The following is a 17,566-nucleotide window of genomic DNA, read 5'->3' as shown; positions in this document are numbered from 1 at the left end:
AGTTTTTTTTGGGGGGGGGGATCTACTATATGTATAAAAACACATGTACTAACTAACATACGTGTAGTCCAAGTCTATAAGATTGAAACAGGGCAAAATAAAATCTCCAGATTTCCTCCGGTCATTTAATAATTTGGGGTTAATTAACAGATCCTTACTTTTCTACTCTTTTGTCAGCCCTTAAGAAGTTGTACTATTAATGATGAATTTGAGTTTTCCACTTTAATTTTTCTTCTACTTACAGTCTGTGAGGATCAGCAGTGGAGGATCAGCACTGCGTATGACCAAGCAGGTGTTATGTACGAAAGACTGAGTAAGCAGCGGGTTCTAAAAGGTGACAGACATCCCCTAGAGGAAGACTTCAATAAAGCCAATCAGGACAAATGCCCTCAGATAGGCAGGCGGGCTTTTAAAAAGAAATGGCTTTGAGACTAAACACTAACTAGTTTGAACCTAACTTCAATGAGGAAAGCCTGTTTGAGGGCACAAACATAGCAAGCTGAAGCAGACCACGACAAAGACTTGCTGTGGCACTGTGGCACAGAACCAGCTGGCCACAAGGCTTGCCATGCTGTATTTAGTTCACCAAATTCCAACATGCTTCAATGAAATCCAGCAAACCAATGTGCTAGATGATATGTTCAAGAATGTACCCTATCACTTAACTGAGAGGGCATCCTGCGTGGATAAAAGTATATGAAAGGTATGAACTCATTAGATTTACACGTGTTCTCATGTTAATCCATGGATATCTTTTAAAGACAGAATAACATCTCATAAAGAGGGTCATGCCTGCATAAAACAAAACTCTTCCTTTCTCACACCTTTTAAAAGAGAGTGTGCAATTAGCAGAATTAGTAAGAATTAAACATCTGAAGAATTTTTGCTATATTTTTTAATTTGACAATTTATATTGTCACACTTCATTTAAAAGAACTTTTTTTATTCTTTTTTTCCTCTATTTTTTTTTTCTTTTTAAAGCCCAGTATTTTATGCTTGTTATTTCCCCTTCTCCCCACAGAGGGGAGGAAGGTTATTAGGTTTTATCTGCATTTATTTATTATTATTATTTTTTAAATGGAGGTACTGGGGATTGAATCCAGGACCTTGTGCATGCTAAGCACACTCTACCACTGAGCTATACCCTCCCCTCAGCAATATTCATGACAGATAGACTTAATCTCACCACTGACAGCATTACAGGCTTTTAAGTATTCCAAGCTAAAAACAGGTATTCCTGTTTTATATGTAGGAAGGAGGACTGTGAAAGACACAGGGTACTAAAGCCTGGAGGAATACCAGATACATACCTTGAAGTGCCAGATCACCAGGTCACCTATCAGAGGTGTGTAGTTTCAGAACACAGAACATTTTAAAGAATTCCACTTACTGAGAAAATCCTCTCTCACCCACTGCCTAATTGCAACTCCCTCCTCCCAATGTATTTAAACTGTAGAGATCTGCAAGAGGAAATGAATGCTACTACACCGATCAGAATGAAGAAAACAGGCTCTTGTACATCAAAAACGTTTGCCATGTCAATCTCAAAACGCTTCCCACCTTACTTAGGTGTACTTTAGAGGTCATTCATCCTAGTTTAAACCTGGTATGATCCTGACTGCCTTAAAAAAGTGCAAGCTAAATCATAGTAATAGGATTTGTTATTATCCTTCTAGAAATGAGGGCAGTTAATGTATAATTAACTAGTTGGGTATTCTTACAGTCATACTAAAACTCATTATTAAAGTTTTATATTACTAGACAATAATTTAGTTTGTCTTTAATGTCAGAAAAAAACAAGATGCAATTATAAAATAAGTGGCCATGCTTGGGGGAAAGGCTTTACTTATATACAGTGATCACAAACAAACGAAGAGAAAACAAATCCATATAATCACAACTGAGCCCTGAAACTACAGCTCCAAAGAAAGAAGAACACAGCTGTGGCTGTCCTTCAGGGCCATACCCTGGTTCACATCCCACAAGCCACAAGGCCTGAACCACTCCACGGTTCTAGTGCTGAACACCAGTGAATGTGAATTTGGTGTTTTTAATGAATTTCCACTAAGTTGTTCAACCCAGGAAGTCTCCATTTTTCTGTGTACAGCTAATTAAACTCTTGGGCCATGTACCAACACCAAATCTGAATATCTAAAAGCAGACAAAGGAGGTGGATCACGGAGCTAGCAAGCACTGTTGAAATCATTAAATCTAAAACTCAGCGTATTTCTTCTTTATCTACTACAGCTATTTCTCCCATAGTACTAGAAAGAAACTGCTCTACCTGGCCTCTGTCTAGGAGACTCATAATGACATCCAGCTGTTCCAAAAGTAGGATGATGTTTGTGAGATTCCAACATGGATGGATCAATACTGAGTTCTCAAGCCTGTTCAACATTAGTTGTTGGCCAATCAATCATCCATGCAGATAAATGTATCTCTTGTCTGTATAACTACACTAAAATGTCTAGAAACATTGCTAGCAAACACTAATCAACATAAAGCATTATTTTAAGATATAGTTACCCTCAGCCAAAATTTGAATTGTTTAGAAAGATTCACTGGCTATCTAACTAAAAAGAGGGACGTAATAACAACTTATTTCCAACATGGAGAGGCCTAAATTCATGTAGCAGCTTAAAATCATTAGGCCACAGTACTATTAAATGAGTTTATGACTTAAAATGTTTCTGAATGCCTAGTAAAAAAAAAAAAAAAAAAAAAAAGCAGCTTCTCTTGTCTAATTCTAATCTCAAAGTCCCTGAAGCATTCCTTTTGTTGCAGTCAAGTTCATTTGTCTGTTATTGACTCCTCAGATGACTTGAGGGGAAGTAATTTCCAAAATGTTGATTTTTCTCACCGGCAAAATAAGAGGAGTATCCACTCCATTGGCTAGCAACCCTAAGGGTGAGAATAAAATTATAAACTGCTCAATTTCATAAGAAAATTGTCTTCCACATTACTTGTCCACAACTTAATCCACAAAATAGGTAATTTACAGAGTCAGTCGAGAAATGAGTAGAATGACTGGCAAGAGAAGCACAATTTGCGAGGGTCGAGTTATGTGTGGCCCAGAAGGGCAGCAGGGAAACTGAAGGTGCATTGCAGTGAAGGTGTTTCCAGGAGTGTGGGCTGAAAACACAACTATGGATAAACTATATTTCAGAGTAAAGAGGAAAACAGAAGGGGATCTTATAAAGCTACCTATGGCTTGATGAACTTTCCTTTCATCAGCCTTTAAAATTACAGTTGCTTCTGAAACTGAAATCTAGATCCCCTTGGCTGAATTTTAAGTTTTCCAGAGCTTTTATCATTGCTGTCTAGAAGAGCAGGAAGGGACATTTAAAAAAAAAAAAAAAAAAAAAAAGGAAGAGAAAAAAGATGTTATCATCCCAGAAGTCAAAATGAATCAATTTTGTGATGGCATCTGCTATTTTCCTTTTAACGTCACAAAGAGTAACAATAGAAACTTTATACTCAATAGATAACTTTATATTGATGACAAACATCTTTACAAAATTAACCATATTACCCACTATAACTAGCTCTCTTACAAGGTTAAATAACATAAAATTAAAAATTACTGGGTGATTAAACTACAAGTATACCAATTCTGAGCTTCTGAATGAACAAACTGCATGTACACTTGGCAAAGGAAAACAGGAGGAGAACAGAAGCAATGAGTCAAATGGGCTGCCAGAAATCAATTTTCTTTTTCCAGGTGGTGGTGGTGGAGGTAAAGAACAGAGTACTAAATTTGCTATAAACATAAACATGGTTTATTATCAGGTTATGATGAGTATAAATCTGAGATTTCAACTGGGAATTGCTGTTATAATAAAAAATACAAGTATCTATTGCACAGTACATGCCCTGCAGCAAAATTAATTGCAGGAAATTTCACAAGTAACTCCCTGCTCCCTACCATATTATATAGTAGAGGTGCTAGAACAAGTTTTAGTTACCAAGCTAAGCCTTCTGCTTTTCAGTTGAATATTCGTGTTAACTTGCCAATTTTCTCCTATTAGTTGTTTCATATTAAATTAATTTTTTTGTCCTTTGAACTAAAATTCTCTCAAGAATCAGCAGGAAATTGAGTGATTCAAAATTCACCAATTATGAACTAACCTTCGATGCCAGGTTTAGAAGCTTGTAATAAAAATTCAGTTTATATCTCAAGATCAGATAGGTCTAAAAGAAACTTCAAGGTTATTTGAAGCAACCCTTTCTACCAGTACATTCATATAAATTGTATTTACCTGTTCCTAAAACTTTCCATGAAAGAAATGTTGAATTTTCTTGAGGAATAGTTTGGGTTTGAGCAAAATGTCAAAACAATTCTCCCATGCTGAGTATAATTTTGACTACACTCTAAAAATATTTTCTTTGTGGTTTCCTAAACTTACCTGTGTGTCCGTGCTCTTGTATTATGAACACTTATCAGTAACTCATACACATGTAACATGGAAATCAAAATTCGCTTTGACCAATGTGGTTTAATTCTTGTTACTTACTAAATGCTTTGCAAGGTAATACAAGAACATATTCTAACATTTTATAGATGTGATGAAACCTTAAGTCATGTTGGCCTTTCACTTCAAAGTCTATTGTGAACCTCATACACCTGCTGGCGGGAATGTACAATAGTACCGCTTTGAAAAAAGGTCAGTTCCTCAAATGGTTAAACAAAGCTGCCATATCATCCAGCAATTCTATGCCTAGGTACATACCCAAGAGAAATGAAAACATAGGTCTACATAGAAACTTGTGCACAAATATTTATAGAGGTACTATCCATAATGGCTAAAAAGGTGTAAACAATCCAAATTATGACCTGACAGATAAAAATGACATCTGTACAATGCAGTATTATTTGGCCATAAAAAAAGAAAGAAGTGTTGATACACGCTACAACATTGATGGATGCTGAAAACATCATATGAAATGAAAAAAAAAACAGTCACAAAAGTGCATGTATTGTATAATTCCATTTATAAGAAATGTCCAGAATAGGCAAATCTATACAAACAAAAAGTAGGTTAGTTGTTGCCTAGGGCCCGGAGATAAGGGGTCGACAGCTAAAGGGTACAGGGTTTCCTTTTGAGGTGATGAAAATGTTCTATGATAACAATGTGGTAATGGTTGTACATAACTGTGAATATACTAAAAACTAACTAAATGGTATATTTTACATATGTGAATTATAATTTAATAAAACTGTTATTTTTTTAAAAGTGTCCTGAGACGTGAAGTACTTGAAAATAAGCAAACCTATTCCACAAAGCTTTTCTGGTCAATACTAAAAGAATTAGTTAAACTAAAGTCCAATTTACTTTATTGTAACTGGAACCAGCTTGCAGTATTTCCTTATGTATATTTCTAAAATGTGAATGCAGTTTAAGAAAACACATCATTACATCAGATATTCCAGGCAGCCTGCCATAAGACATTTTTACCAAAAACATCATCTTAAAAGGAATCCATTTAATCAATCTCAGAGTATATGTTCTTTCTTGTCACCTCATCTCTTCATAAGCTGTTGTTTCCTTAAAATGCTCATGTTAATAACAGTACTGGGCATGATCAATTCACTCATTAATTCAACAAATATCTGAACCCTTACTGCATACTAGCCACTGTTTTAGGCACTTGCCCACACATGCACACTTATACAAGAGACAAAGTCCCTGCTCTTGTGGAGCTTACAATCCGATAGAACAAGCTAAATAATAAATTTTAGGGTTTTTTAAAGAGGGTGCTGTGCTATGGAGGGGTGTTATTTTAAATGGAATGGCTAGGAAAGGAGGCTTCTCTGAGGAAGCATGTTTCAGACGAGAAAAGAAGGTGCCAGGCACACAAAGATCAGGGAGAGTAACTCCAGGCAGAGGAAATAACTCCTGAACGAATCAGGAGGAGAGGGGGATAAAAAGGATTAACTGTGTGCTGTGGGTGATCAGCCTTACTTTGTGATTCTCATGCACCATCCTAGTACAAGGTGACTCGTAGACTGGGTGGAATAAGGGGTCTTGAGTACCTTAAGATCACTAAAAGTTCTCGTAACTCTTCAACGAAAGACAGCCATCTGTGGTTAACCCTGACCTGAAGTGATTCCCTCTCCCGTACCTCTCAGCAACCGCTTGTTGTCTGGGCCACTCATTCTTACACACACTGGTGTGAGACACTGTGCTGGGAGTGCCAGGACTTAAATACAAATCAGATGGGCATCCTGACAGCCCTTAGGGCAGGAAATAATCCAGTAGCACAAAAAATGTAGATGCAAACAACGAACATGAGGTAGAAAGTAAAAGCAGGCCACAAGAAAAAGAGCTATAAAATGTAGGCATGTCCAGAGATTACTTCCAGCTGGAGCATCAGGGAACACTTCATGGGGTAGGGGCATGAGAGCATGGAGAGTCTATGAAGCCCAAGGACTTGGACACGTGGAGAGGACAGACAGATTTGTTGTATCCCTAATTGACTTTAAAAATATTTAGAAGTATTTTTAGCTCGCCAACCAAACTGGGGAGCTCATGGGGAGAAGGTCTAATACAATCTCTCTCTCTGATCTCAATTTATGTGTTAATTCACTGCTAAGAGATGAGATGTCAATTTCAGAACTGAAGGTAAGGCTAAATTATTCTTTGCTTCATAATGAAGTTTTGACCTTTGAAATAGATGATCCCCCAAACCTCCTAACATATCATCTCATTTCACAGGGACATTCTTAAGAGTTTTTCCAAAACTAAAAGGCATTACAGATAAACATGTATACAATGTGCTTTGGAATACACATGTATTTGGAATACACAAATATATAAAATGTTTGCATATGTTTTTATGTGTCTCCATATGTGTATCACTATACCTTATTTCAGAATCTTACAAGATGATTGTAAACTTCCACTGCTAACCCGAAGTTTGTACTCATGAGAAAATAACTTCTTTCACTGATCAAACTTTCCCACCAGGACTTCAAAAGCCCTTCCCATTCCCAACAAAACATCTTAAACCAGAGAAGAAAATCCAAACAACATTTTTTTAGGCAGTGTCTCAACATCTCTAAAAAATATTCCATGGCCAAACTCACCATAGAGAGCTGTCCAAGTTTGATTAATTACATCTAGACACACAGTTCCTGACCTGAAACAGATGGAAAGAACGGCATTTTTTTAAAAATTAGAAAGTTAGTTGCATATATCTGGCAACTAATTTTATTATCAGGAAAAATATTTTTATTAGTTCATATTAAAAAACCCCCAAAGAATCCCAGTTGGGCAAAGTATGAGGAGGAGCAGACTATATACAAGGTCTTAAGTGCCTTCTTACAGACTGAAAGGGAAAAACCGTAACTATACAACAGAGAAACCAGACAACACCTTAACCAGGTGGTCAGAATTAACACAGGTAATCAGGACAGAGAGACCGTGTGCCTCTGAACAGGACACCCTGAAGAGGACACAATCTCACTGTGTGGTTTTCTCACCTTAAACGCAGACTCTGAACCTAAGAAGGAAAAATCACACAAACCCAAACTGAGAGACATCTATACAATAACTGGTCTTTATTCTTTAAAAATTTTATAAAAAGGTGAGGAACTGTTCCAGGTTAAAGTAGTTTAAAGAAACATGGCAACTAAGTGTAATACATGATACTGGACTGGATCCTTTAATAAATGAAAAAAAAAGGTGCTAAAAAAGTACATAATTGGAATATGGCAGCAGATGAAAAAGTACTGCATTAATACTCAGTTCCTGAATCTGAGGACGATACTGTGGTTACATAAGAGAACATCTCTGTCATTAGGATGACTGATACAGGAAAGCATTAAAGGACAATGGGGTGTGATGTACATGTAAAACCTACTCTCACAGTTCATAATACTTCACATGTACGTGCAAGTGAATACCAAAATTTAGTGGCATGAGAAAGAAAAACTGCAGGACAAATAATGTCTTCTAAACAGCACTGGAAGTGCAAAGTGGGAGGCATTAGTATCACATTTTTAAATATCACTAATAAAATGTCAGAAGAAAGGGACAATTAAGATTCATTAACTGAAATCAAACGACTTATTCAAGTTTGCTTTACTCTCAAGAGAAATACTTTAAGGGCTGAAAATAATAATCTGTAAGCTGAAAACATATCTCTGAATTGTGTCTAATACAAAGAGAATGGAGAGCGGAATACTACAAATGTTAGCTGGGTATCAAGGGAAATGATGGACCCATCCATGACAATGGAAAAACCCAAGCAGTCCAACAGTAGATTCTGAACTAAGTGGTTTAGAATATCATATCCCTGGAATTCCACAGTTTAAATGACCATTCTTACAGTCCTATCTGTTGACAAAATCCAAAAAGGTAACTGAGGCTTTTTTTTTTTATAATGAAGAGAGAGATGAACTCTAATCAAGAGTGGTTGCTGCTAAGTTTTAAACATTTTTAAATAGTTACTTACGCTTCATCAATGTTGGGATGGAAAATTTTATTCATGAATCCTGTAAAAAGAGATGTTCATTAGCAGCAAAAAGTATCCAGAGAATTACCAGTTTTAAAGTATTTCAGTGCTGGAAACAATTTCAGTAGTAGAAAAGGTGACGGTACCCGTAACTCATTACTTTCAATTTTAGATCTTTGTTTATTGGTAAGAATATACTCCCCTGACAGTGTCGCTTAAAGTACACCAGAGTTCTATTAATCAAATGAGCAAAACTCTGAGAGCAATGAGGCTTCTAATATAAAAACGTCATTAAAAGAAACTGTTTTCTGAGCTATGGAGGTGCTCGCCAAGAAGATGTATAGTACTAAATGGCTTATAACTAGTGCCATGATAAAAAGTTAAGCTACTATGACTTCCCTTCCAAAAGTTTTATTGTTCAACTTCTAAATGTGGAGGTTCTGCATTCGAACTTCTCCTTCTGTAGCTCAGTTACTGGCATCATTCTGCTATACCGTGTGCAGAACATGAATGAAGCTGTTGAAATGCTAAAGAAGTACTCTTCCAAACCACAAATGATTTCATAAGAATAGTGACCAAAATATTTCCTTTAATTTTAGTCTATTCATTCCAGGAAACCCAGTTTTGATTAAAATTGGGGCAACCAAGAAATTAGGCAAAGAGTTAAAAAAATTCCATAGGATGGCTATATCTGTCAGAGATTCAAGTTTTTTTATTTGTTCCTAGAAAAACAAGTATATATATGTATATACATGTATATACTTTTAAACAAATATATTGACATTTAAATTCCAAGGAGAAATTAATTTATTTTCTAACTTAAAACTAGTGATTTAATCAGTCTGTGTATAAACAAATGACAGCATGCTAAAGCAGAGATCCACTCTCAAAGCTGTCATTTTGTCATCTTTATCACCTCACTTCCTTTTACAACTTCCTCATTCTGTTCCATCCTTTGAATAAATTGAAGTTCTTTACTAAAGCGCCCATCACCATGTCCCAATCCCACCCTCACCTCTTCACCTCACATAGGTTCTCTTTCATTCATTCAAAATATGTTTGGTCAACACCTATGTGTCAGGCACACTGTTTATTTTGGGTACAAAACCAAATAGTACTCTTCTGGAGGACGTCACTGGAACAGTGGGACAAGAGACATGAAGAAATAACTGCAATGTGCACAAGGAGGTGACTGACAGTCAGGGGTAGCACATTTGGGGAGAGGAAGGTGTCAGGAAAGATGCAGACAAGTGGCATCAAAGGAGGATCCTCAAGGATGAGGTGACAGTGGTCATCTCTGAAAATCTAAGAAAATTCTCTAGCTTAGAAAATGAGGCTAAGACTATGAAATCTCAGGTATTTCCGGTCTCACTTGCTCTAGCCACTCCAAGTACTAACCAGGCTTCTAATTTTTGTTTTTTTAATCTTTTGTGTTGAAATAGCTTAATGTTTTATCCTCTAACATCAAGAGAGGCCTATGCCATGTTTAAATTACTCTGATGCAAAAAGACTTGTGCCCAATTACTATTTCATACTAATTTTACCATAAAGATGTTTCAAAGTCTATATTTAAAAGGTATGTGTTTATGAAGAGATTATACTTAGCCAATGGAAACTTTCATGTCTTAATATTAAGAGAAGAAAAAACAGAATAAAAATTCTATGTAACCCTAGAAAAGCACTAACACACATGTCCAAGAAGATTCACAAGGATATCTGTTGCAGCATTGTTTAAAAAAGCCAAGAACCAAATTCAACCCCATCAACAAGGGACTGGAGCAACTTGTAGTACATCCATATACTGGGAGTCCCACACAGCCAAGATAGTGAACTAGGTCAGTATGTATCAAATTGGATACAGCCAAAGCTGAGGGGGGGAAAACAGTTACAAAATGATGTATTTATAGCATGATACCATTTAGATAAACTAAAACAAAGCAACACTACATATTCTCTATGGTAACAAGTATAGAAAACTGTGCTGGACCAACTTAAACCAAATTTACAAGAGTTAATTACTTCAGTGAGGGTGCAGGGCCAAGGTCATGGTGGGAAAAGGGAACAGAACAAGAAACGGTGATCAAAGAATTTATCTGTAAAACTATATTCCTTTAAAAAAGAGATACTGCTTGCTTTGGCAGGACATATACTAAAAAGAGATAATGTGCTTGTATATTATTTCCTCTGCTTAAAAAAAAGTGTGTATGTACACACAGATAAAAAAGTGGAAGCAAACATGTACAGCTATTAATAGCACTTAATTCTTGGTGGGAATATTTTCTCTGTTATCCTTTTCAAACCACTCCCACTCCTATACCAGAAGCAGGAGCACAGCAATGGAAAAAGGCTGCAAGGAAACAAGTGTCAGCAGTAGTCAACTCTGAAAGACTCTCCCATAATTTCTTCTACTACTATTCTTCTGACTTTCCCAAATTTCTATAATGTGTAATTTTAATAGTTGGAAAAAACCTTCAATTGAAAAATTATGAATAGCAGCAATCACTCTAAAGTAGACCTAATTATACATAGGTTATCTAGTGCTAAACCCATTTAAGGAAGTCACTAATATCAGCTATTTTATTTGAGATCTCATATCTTAAACACTCTTGTTTAAATAATACTAATTCGTTACAAAAGTCAGAAGATCCTCAGGTTACAAAGTCTGCAGTCCTCAAGGTTAGTTACATATAGGAATGTACTGTTATTACAACAGCCCAGAAACTTCCTGATGAGTGGGAAACATTAATGTTTAGCTACTATATGGGTTTAATTTAGGGACTTGTTCTATTATGCAAAACGTATTTTGCTTGAAGCTACAATTAAGAACTTGAAACTCGTTCTTGATACTTAAAATACTGCCCCTGATAAGAATTCTCATAAGTAATATCAAGTGAAGCAACCTTGTCTATGGCAAAAGTTCCCAATGCGGCCTCCAGGTTAAGAATGACCTGGAGAGTTCTTTAGAAAACAAAAGTGCTCTGTTAAGAGAAGATGGCAAGTTTTCTGGAGGAAAACACAGAAAAGAAGGGGACCTGGAATAGGAATGCTGAGGTGGGAGCTGCATCTTTAAATAGGATGGGGAGGGAGAGCCTTACTGAGAAGGTGGCTCAATTTGAAGGAGGTGAAGGGGGAGTCATTTTGCATCTGGGGGGAGAGTGTGTACAAAGCATGAACAGCCAAGTGCACCGTGCATCATGAGTCTGCTTGATGTGTTTGAAGACCAGCACAGAGACTAGTGAAACTGAAGTGGAATGAATATGGAGAAGACAAGAAGTGAGGTCAGAGAGGTGGTGAGCATTTGTGGTCTTATTAAGGATGCTGGCTTTCACTCTGAGGGAGGTGGGAAGCCAATGAGACTGCTGCTAGAGCATCGACATACAAATCCTTTAAGTTTTTTTGTTTGTTTTTAACAAAAGGCTTATCTCCAAAAAAAAAAAGGCTAATCAGGGAACAGCTCAATCAGGTCACAGCACCTCAGTGCTGGGGAATGGCAGATCTCAAGGAAAACAGAATGGGCCGTCTCTCCTACAGTAAGAATAAGCTTCAATAATCTGTTGTCACAGGGAACCTCAAAGGTATAAGCAAACAGCTATGGTGAAGAGAGCTTTAAATGTTTATCAGAACTGTCTCTGAAAGATTAAGGAGATTACATTTGGAATCAATATAGTTTCCACACTGTTTCCAATCAAATCTAGACTTTTGGTTTGGTTGAGTCCAAGACTACATAATAAAGAGGGCCAAAAAGGGCTTAGTAAACATATTCTCTAGCAATAAATGGGTTGGAGCCCAGTCCCCAGTGCCCCTGCTAAATATAAAGCCCCATCTGAGCTCTGAGACAGAGGGCAGACCCGGACTGGAAAGAGGAAAGTACTAATAGGAACTTGGCTTCTAGTCCCAACTCTATTAACTGCAGGCCTTGAGCAGGTCGCTATACTTTTGTGGCTCTGTTTCTTTACCTACGAAGAGAAATAGTTGGATTATATGATCTCCAAAATCTCCACTCTTCCTGTTTGTAAAAGGACCATCAACTCTAATATCTAGGGTTTAATAACAATAGCCAGAGCTCTGAGAATAGAGGACCTAAGGGGAAATGTAAGGCACACTTTCAGTACAGAAGTCTTCTGGAGAATATAATACAAAGCTACCAACATGCTAAAATACTGCAAAGAGACACAAAACCCGCTGACTATTCCAAAGTAGGCAGAAACAGTTTATAACCTTGCCTTTGAGGAACAAGCAAAGCCAGACCAATTCTACCAAAAAACAATTTCCACACTATAACCATCTCTTCCTATGCTAGGATTTTTCAATTGTTAGAAAAATACCCAAAGCAAATAAATGGAATGGGGCGTATGTATCTCCTTTACATTTGTTCTTGGACAAGCTGTGGACAGCATTTCTGGCAAAGCCATTTACATTCTGGATCATGACGACAACAATGGAACTTCTGGACAAGGAGGGGAGGAGACGAAGAAAGAACAGGCTAGGAATTCAGAGAAGGAACGTTCTCAGGACTGAGCGTGTTTGCCCTGGCATGTTTTCCTTCCTTTTGGCAATGCTATCACCACACTAATGAATATGTCTGCAACAAGAGAATTTTCCCAACACTCGTTTCCATTCGACCAGGAACTATTTTGAAGATATTTTAAGAGAACATATTTTGAAAACTGTTTGTAATGGAAACATGATAAGTGGAAGCAGCAAGTCATTTTTAATCCACATGATTTAAGATTTTATTCACTATCAGACATTTTCTAACGATAAATCACAGTGATTTGGTCAGATAAAACTCAAAGCTCCGTTGTTTGAAATCTTTTGGACAATTATTCTCTGACGTGGCTCAAGCTCTTGTGAAAAGGGGACAACAGGTACAAATGCTAAGCTAAAAAGTTTACCACCTCTATCCTCTATCTTTTATTAGAAGGGAATCAGGAGATTTGTAATTCTGGAGAAAGATCCAAACCATGCTTTTACTTGATGCAAAACTATGTATCTTTAAAAATAAAAGCACAGATTATTAAAACAGGAAAATATGCCGTGCTTTTGCTTGTTCCACTCAAATATTCTACCACTCTAGAATAGCAAATCTCCTGACCCATAGACTAATGGGCAGAGAAAGTAAATAGTGCCTTGCCGAGTCATGCTGAAAACTGGTTTTTATTTCAGCCTGTTTCTGTGTCCAATTCTGGGGCAGGGGTTGGGATCTTTACAAAGTTGTACACACTTTCAAATAACTGATATTGGTATTGATATGTAAATAAAAGAGGCAAAAATTAATTGTATTTCCCATCTCTGTTTCCTTTAACTGTGGGGATATTTTTAATGTTCAAATTTGTGGATAGAATGAAATACCTAGGGCCAGTCACCTATTCAGAAATCCTACCCAGAATAATCCTGAAGCAATGAGAGGTCAAACAAGTGACTCATGAAACAAGGTAAATCTGCCCTGAGGTAAAGGGGTGAAAAGCACCAAAGGCAAAAATGGCAGCGCTATCCCAGGCCTGAAATGAACCTGGACTGAGGCAGCTGAGGCAGACGCAATTTAATTACAAGCTTATGAATTCCTGTGAGAAAACAGTAAGTAAATACCTTAAATTATTCTGATAGTCTATCTTCAGGACAAATGCCCACATAAAATAGACCATTCAGAATCAAACTGATTAATTTTCTATTTTTTTAAATAAACGTAATTGTTAAAAAAAAAATATATTAAACGTTGAGTCCCATCTCCCCTAGCAGTATCTCAGACTATAAATTTTTTAAGGGCAATAAATTGGATCTCCATTCCTAGCATGCAGGAAGTGATTACAGTTAGGGTGTTGCAGCTAAAAAAGGAGTCGGGATGCTGCCAGCTTCACTGGCGACAGCTTTACTGCCAGCTTTTGTGCATTAGTGCACCCTGGGATAGATTTTCATCTTACCTCAGACAGCCAGGCCCAGGCCGTGGCAGCCTGCACCCGGGCAGAAGTCTCTTCCGAGAGCTGAGCCTTTCCTACTCAGGAGAGATGGACCTGGGCTGGTCTCTTCTTGGGTGAGGAACCAAGCAAGGAGCTCACTCTCATTGCCCTGTGTCATGGGAACTTCTGAACTGATCCTGTGTGTGTTCAGGAGATCTAAACTCAACAAGGGGTCCTCTTTTCTGTTTCTTCCTTTCTCTCTGATAATATGGAATCTGAGGAATGGGCTGGATGGATAAGAAAAGTTCATTTATAACTCAGAGAAGGAGGAGTGTTATCCTTCAACAGCATAACCCTCTACCAACCTAGCAAATTACCAAAACCTGCACCTTAAATCTACTCTCCTGCAGTTTTGCTTTTGGAAGATTGTAATCTCTTTCCTGTCTCCATAGTTTATCTTTCACTCTCCTGGTCATTCATATAACCACACTGACTGAATCAGGCAGGATTTCTTTTTATGGTCAGAGGCAGAAGAGTATGGACACAACACATTGGACTTGAAATCTTGAGACCAATTTCAAATCTCTGCCACTTATTACACAAAGTCGTGGTTAAAAGCTCAGGCTCCAGTCAGACTGCCTAAGTTCCACTCTGTGAGCCTTGGGCAAGTTAGAGCTACTGAATCTCTTCGCCTTTCTGATTTCTTATTCATAAAGCTAGGCTAAATAATGGTAACCACACATCACAGGACTATCATCAAGATTAAGCGAATATACACACATCATTTGACCAGTAACTGGCACACAGTAAGCACTCAATGATGTTACTATAGCTAACGAGCTCAGGCAAGTAATTTCATCTACTTTCCTCATCCTAAAAACAAAAATATCTGCCCCTACATATTCATCTCTTAATCCTTTAGGAATTGTCAAGAGTACTAGAAGATACTTTGATTATTGGGATATTAGGGTCTTTTTTATATAACTGTATCACACTAGAAATGGAAAATACAATTACTCTAATATTTATTATTCAAAAGACCATTCCGATTCCATTTGGTATAGGGAAAAAACACTAGACTGGAAGCCAGAAGGCAGACTCTGCAACTAGTCAGTAGTAATATATCCTCCGCCTTCATTTTTACCATCCTTAAAATAAGGGAACTGGATGATATAATCTCCAAAGTTCCTTTCAGCAAAATGGTTTTGGTGAACCATTTTCAACACCAAGAATATGAATAAATCTTCAACTGTGTGAACAAGCTTCTCCAAGGAAACTAAAATATTACTGTTATTTGTTTTTAAAAGAACTTCAGTTTGAAGAAAAATGAAGCTAAGGATGTATGTTTTCATTATACCTCCAATCCTAAAGGGGAAGGAATGAATTTAATGCCTAGAAGATGTCAGAATGAATAACCAACTTTTAAAAGCTAGAGGTCACCTACTACAGTTAAAGTAGGAACTAACCCAAACAGCAAGGTAGGTGGAATTTTTATACAGCAAATAGAAAGATTATACAATAATGAATTGCCAAAGGCAGAATTAAAATCGACATAATGACCCAGCTTCAAGAAGGAAATGGACAAATCTCATAGAAGCAAGCAAAGGCAAGGTTACCCCTTAGAGGTGGCCTGGGGATGGAAATGAAAGCCAACTGATACTTTTACTCTGGCTACATAGCAAGATGAAGCTGAATGAATGTACATATTACAGACTGCTAACAAGGGGTTTTCTTTTTTTTTTTAAGGGGTTTTTCATTGATAGGGTCATTTTGACCACTGGCTTCTCCCATCACTGAGAACTTCTGCACCCAGCTCCAAAGTCTCTCCTCCACCAACTACTTCCTGTCTGTCATTTTTAGTGACATTATCACCTACACAGACCACACTCCTGACACCCTGGCCTCTCAGTTCCTTCAGCTTCTCCTCAATGATCTTTCCTCTGTTCTATTTCATTCACACTCCCAGGATATACCTTGAACTTTCTCATCTCTACAAATAGCTTCACTTACAAAATTGCAAACTCACCCACCAGTCTCCTAGCTTTGTCAAAGAGCTTCTCACCCTAAAACAATCCTTTCAATTGTGAACTCTAATCCACTAACCCTCTCTTCCTACCTACCACCTTTCTATTTTCACTACTTATTACTATGTTTAAGAGCCATTACCATCACCTCTTTCTAGCAATCCTCTGCAAATCTCCTGCCCTCTCCCACCAAAACTCCCATCTACAACTGGGGGAAACCAATCATTCACAATTCCCTATACTTGAATTTGAGGGTGCCACTAAGTAGGCACTCACTCACTCATTCATTCATTAACTCATTCAATAAATATTCTCCTACGAAACAGGCAATGTATCAGGCCCTCAGTTGGGGAGGACTGTTAATAAAACAGACCCAGGGACTGCTTTCATGGAGTTTGTATTTATTGGGCTGGCAGGGAAGAAAGACATAAGTAAACAAACATACCAACTTTAAAAAGTATGCTCTATAAACTTTTGTGGATTCAACATCTCCTATAATTTTCCCCTCTCCTTTCTCTAGTAGCTTGCTCCTCCTTCTCCAATGACTTGAACATTTTACCATTATTCTGCAAATCTCCCATTCCCTTTGGTCCTCCATTTCTCACTTTGACCCGAGAGCCCTGTCCATTTTCTTTGGAAAAATGGGTACCAATTGGTAGGATCCCTCACTTTTCCCAACAAAATCCTCCCCCCATACGTGCTCATTCCTCCTTCCTTAAGAGTTCACTCAAATGTTCATGGTCTTCTTAAGTACCAATCTTCTATTTGTGTTCTGACCTTGTCCCTTCCTACAGTCTCAAAGGCACACTGCTCCTCTAATCCTCCCCTTGACCTCTGGCATCACCAAGGTTTCCCTCTTTTCTAGACAACTCCCTAAAACAAGCATATAAACATGCTACAGAAACTCCTATTCAAATAAAATAAAATTAAAAACAAAGCCTCCTTTTTTATCTTCCTCTAGGTACCAGCCTTGTGTGTATGCTTTCCTCAATATAGCTAGATTTCTTCAAAGCAATGTGTATCTACATACACCAGAGTTTAACTTTGGCCATTTGATCCAAACCACTAATATCTCTACTCTTTTCCCATAACAGCAGAGTGATGACTGAACCTGTTTAAAACATTGTAATGACTTTTTCCCATTACACTAAAAGTAAAACGCAACCTGGCTTACCAAGCCCTACAGGA

General features: G+C 37.5%; 1 protein-coding gene across 5 annotated transcripts in view; it reads right to left on the bottom strand.

Moving 5' to 3' along the window:
* UBE2H (ubiquitin conjugating enzyme E2 H) overlaps positions 1 to 17,566 on the bottom strand; it is a 92,360-nt gene that overhangs the window by 14,316 nt on the left and 60,478 nt on the right. For 4 of the 5 annotated variants that reach the window (XM_064487370.1, XM_010975652.3, XM_064487371.1 and 1 more), the window contains 2 exons: positions 8,458 to 8,497; positions 7,088 to 7,140 (listed from right to left, as the gene is read on the bottom strand). The exons of the other annotated variant lie outside the window; for it this stretch is intronic. In XM_064487370.1, the coding sequence (XP_064343440.1) occupies positions 7,088 to 7,140; positions 8,458 to 8,492 (88 nt within the window). In that variant the 5' untranslated portion in view covers positions 8,493 to 8,497. The remainder of the gene's footprint in view (positions 1 to 7,087; positions 7,141 to 8,457; positions 8,498 to 17,566) is intronic. 5 annotated transcript variants of the gene reach the window in all.

The sequence above is a fragment of the Camelus dromedarius genome, chromosome 7 (genome assembly GCF_036321535.1).
Source record: "Camelus dromedarius isolate mCamDro1 chromosome 7, mCamDro1.pat, whole genome shotgun sequence".
Classification (NCBI taxonomy): domain Eukaryota; kingdom Metazoa; phylum Chordata; class Mammalia; order Artiodactyla; family Camelidae; genus Camelus; species Camelus dromedarius.
Note: the sequence above shows the minus strand (reverse complement) of the source record. Positions and strands in the feature narration are given on the sequence as shown.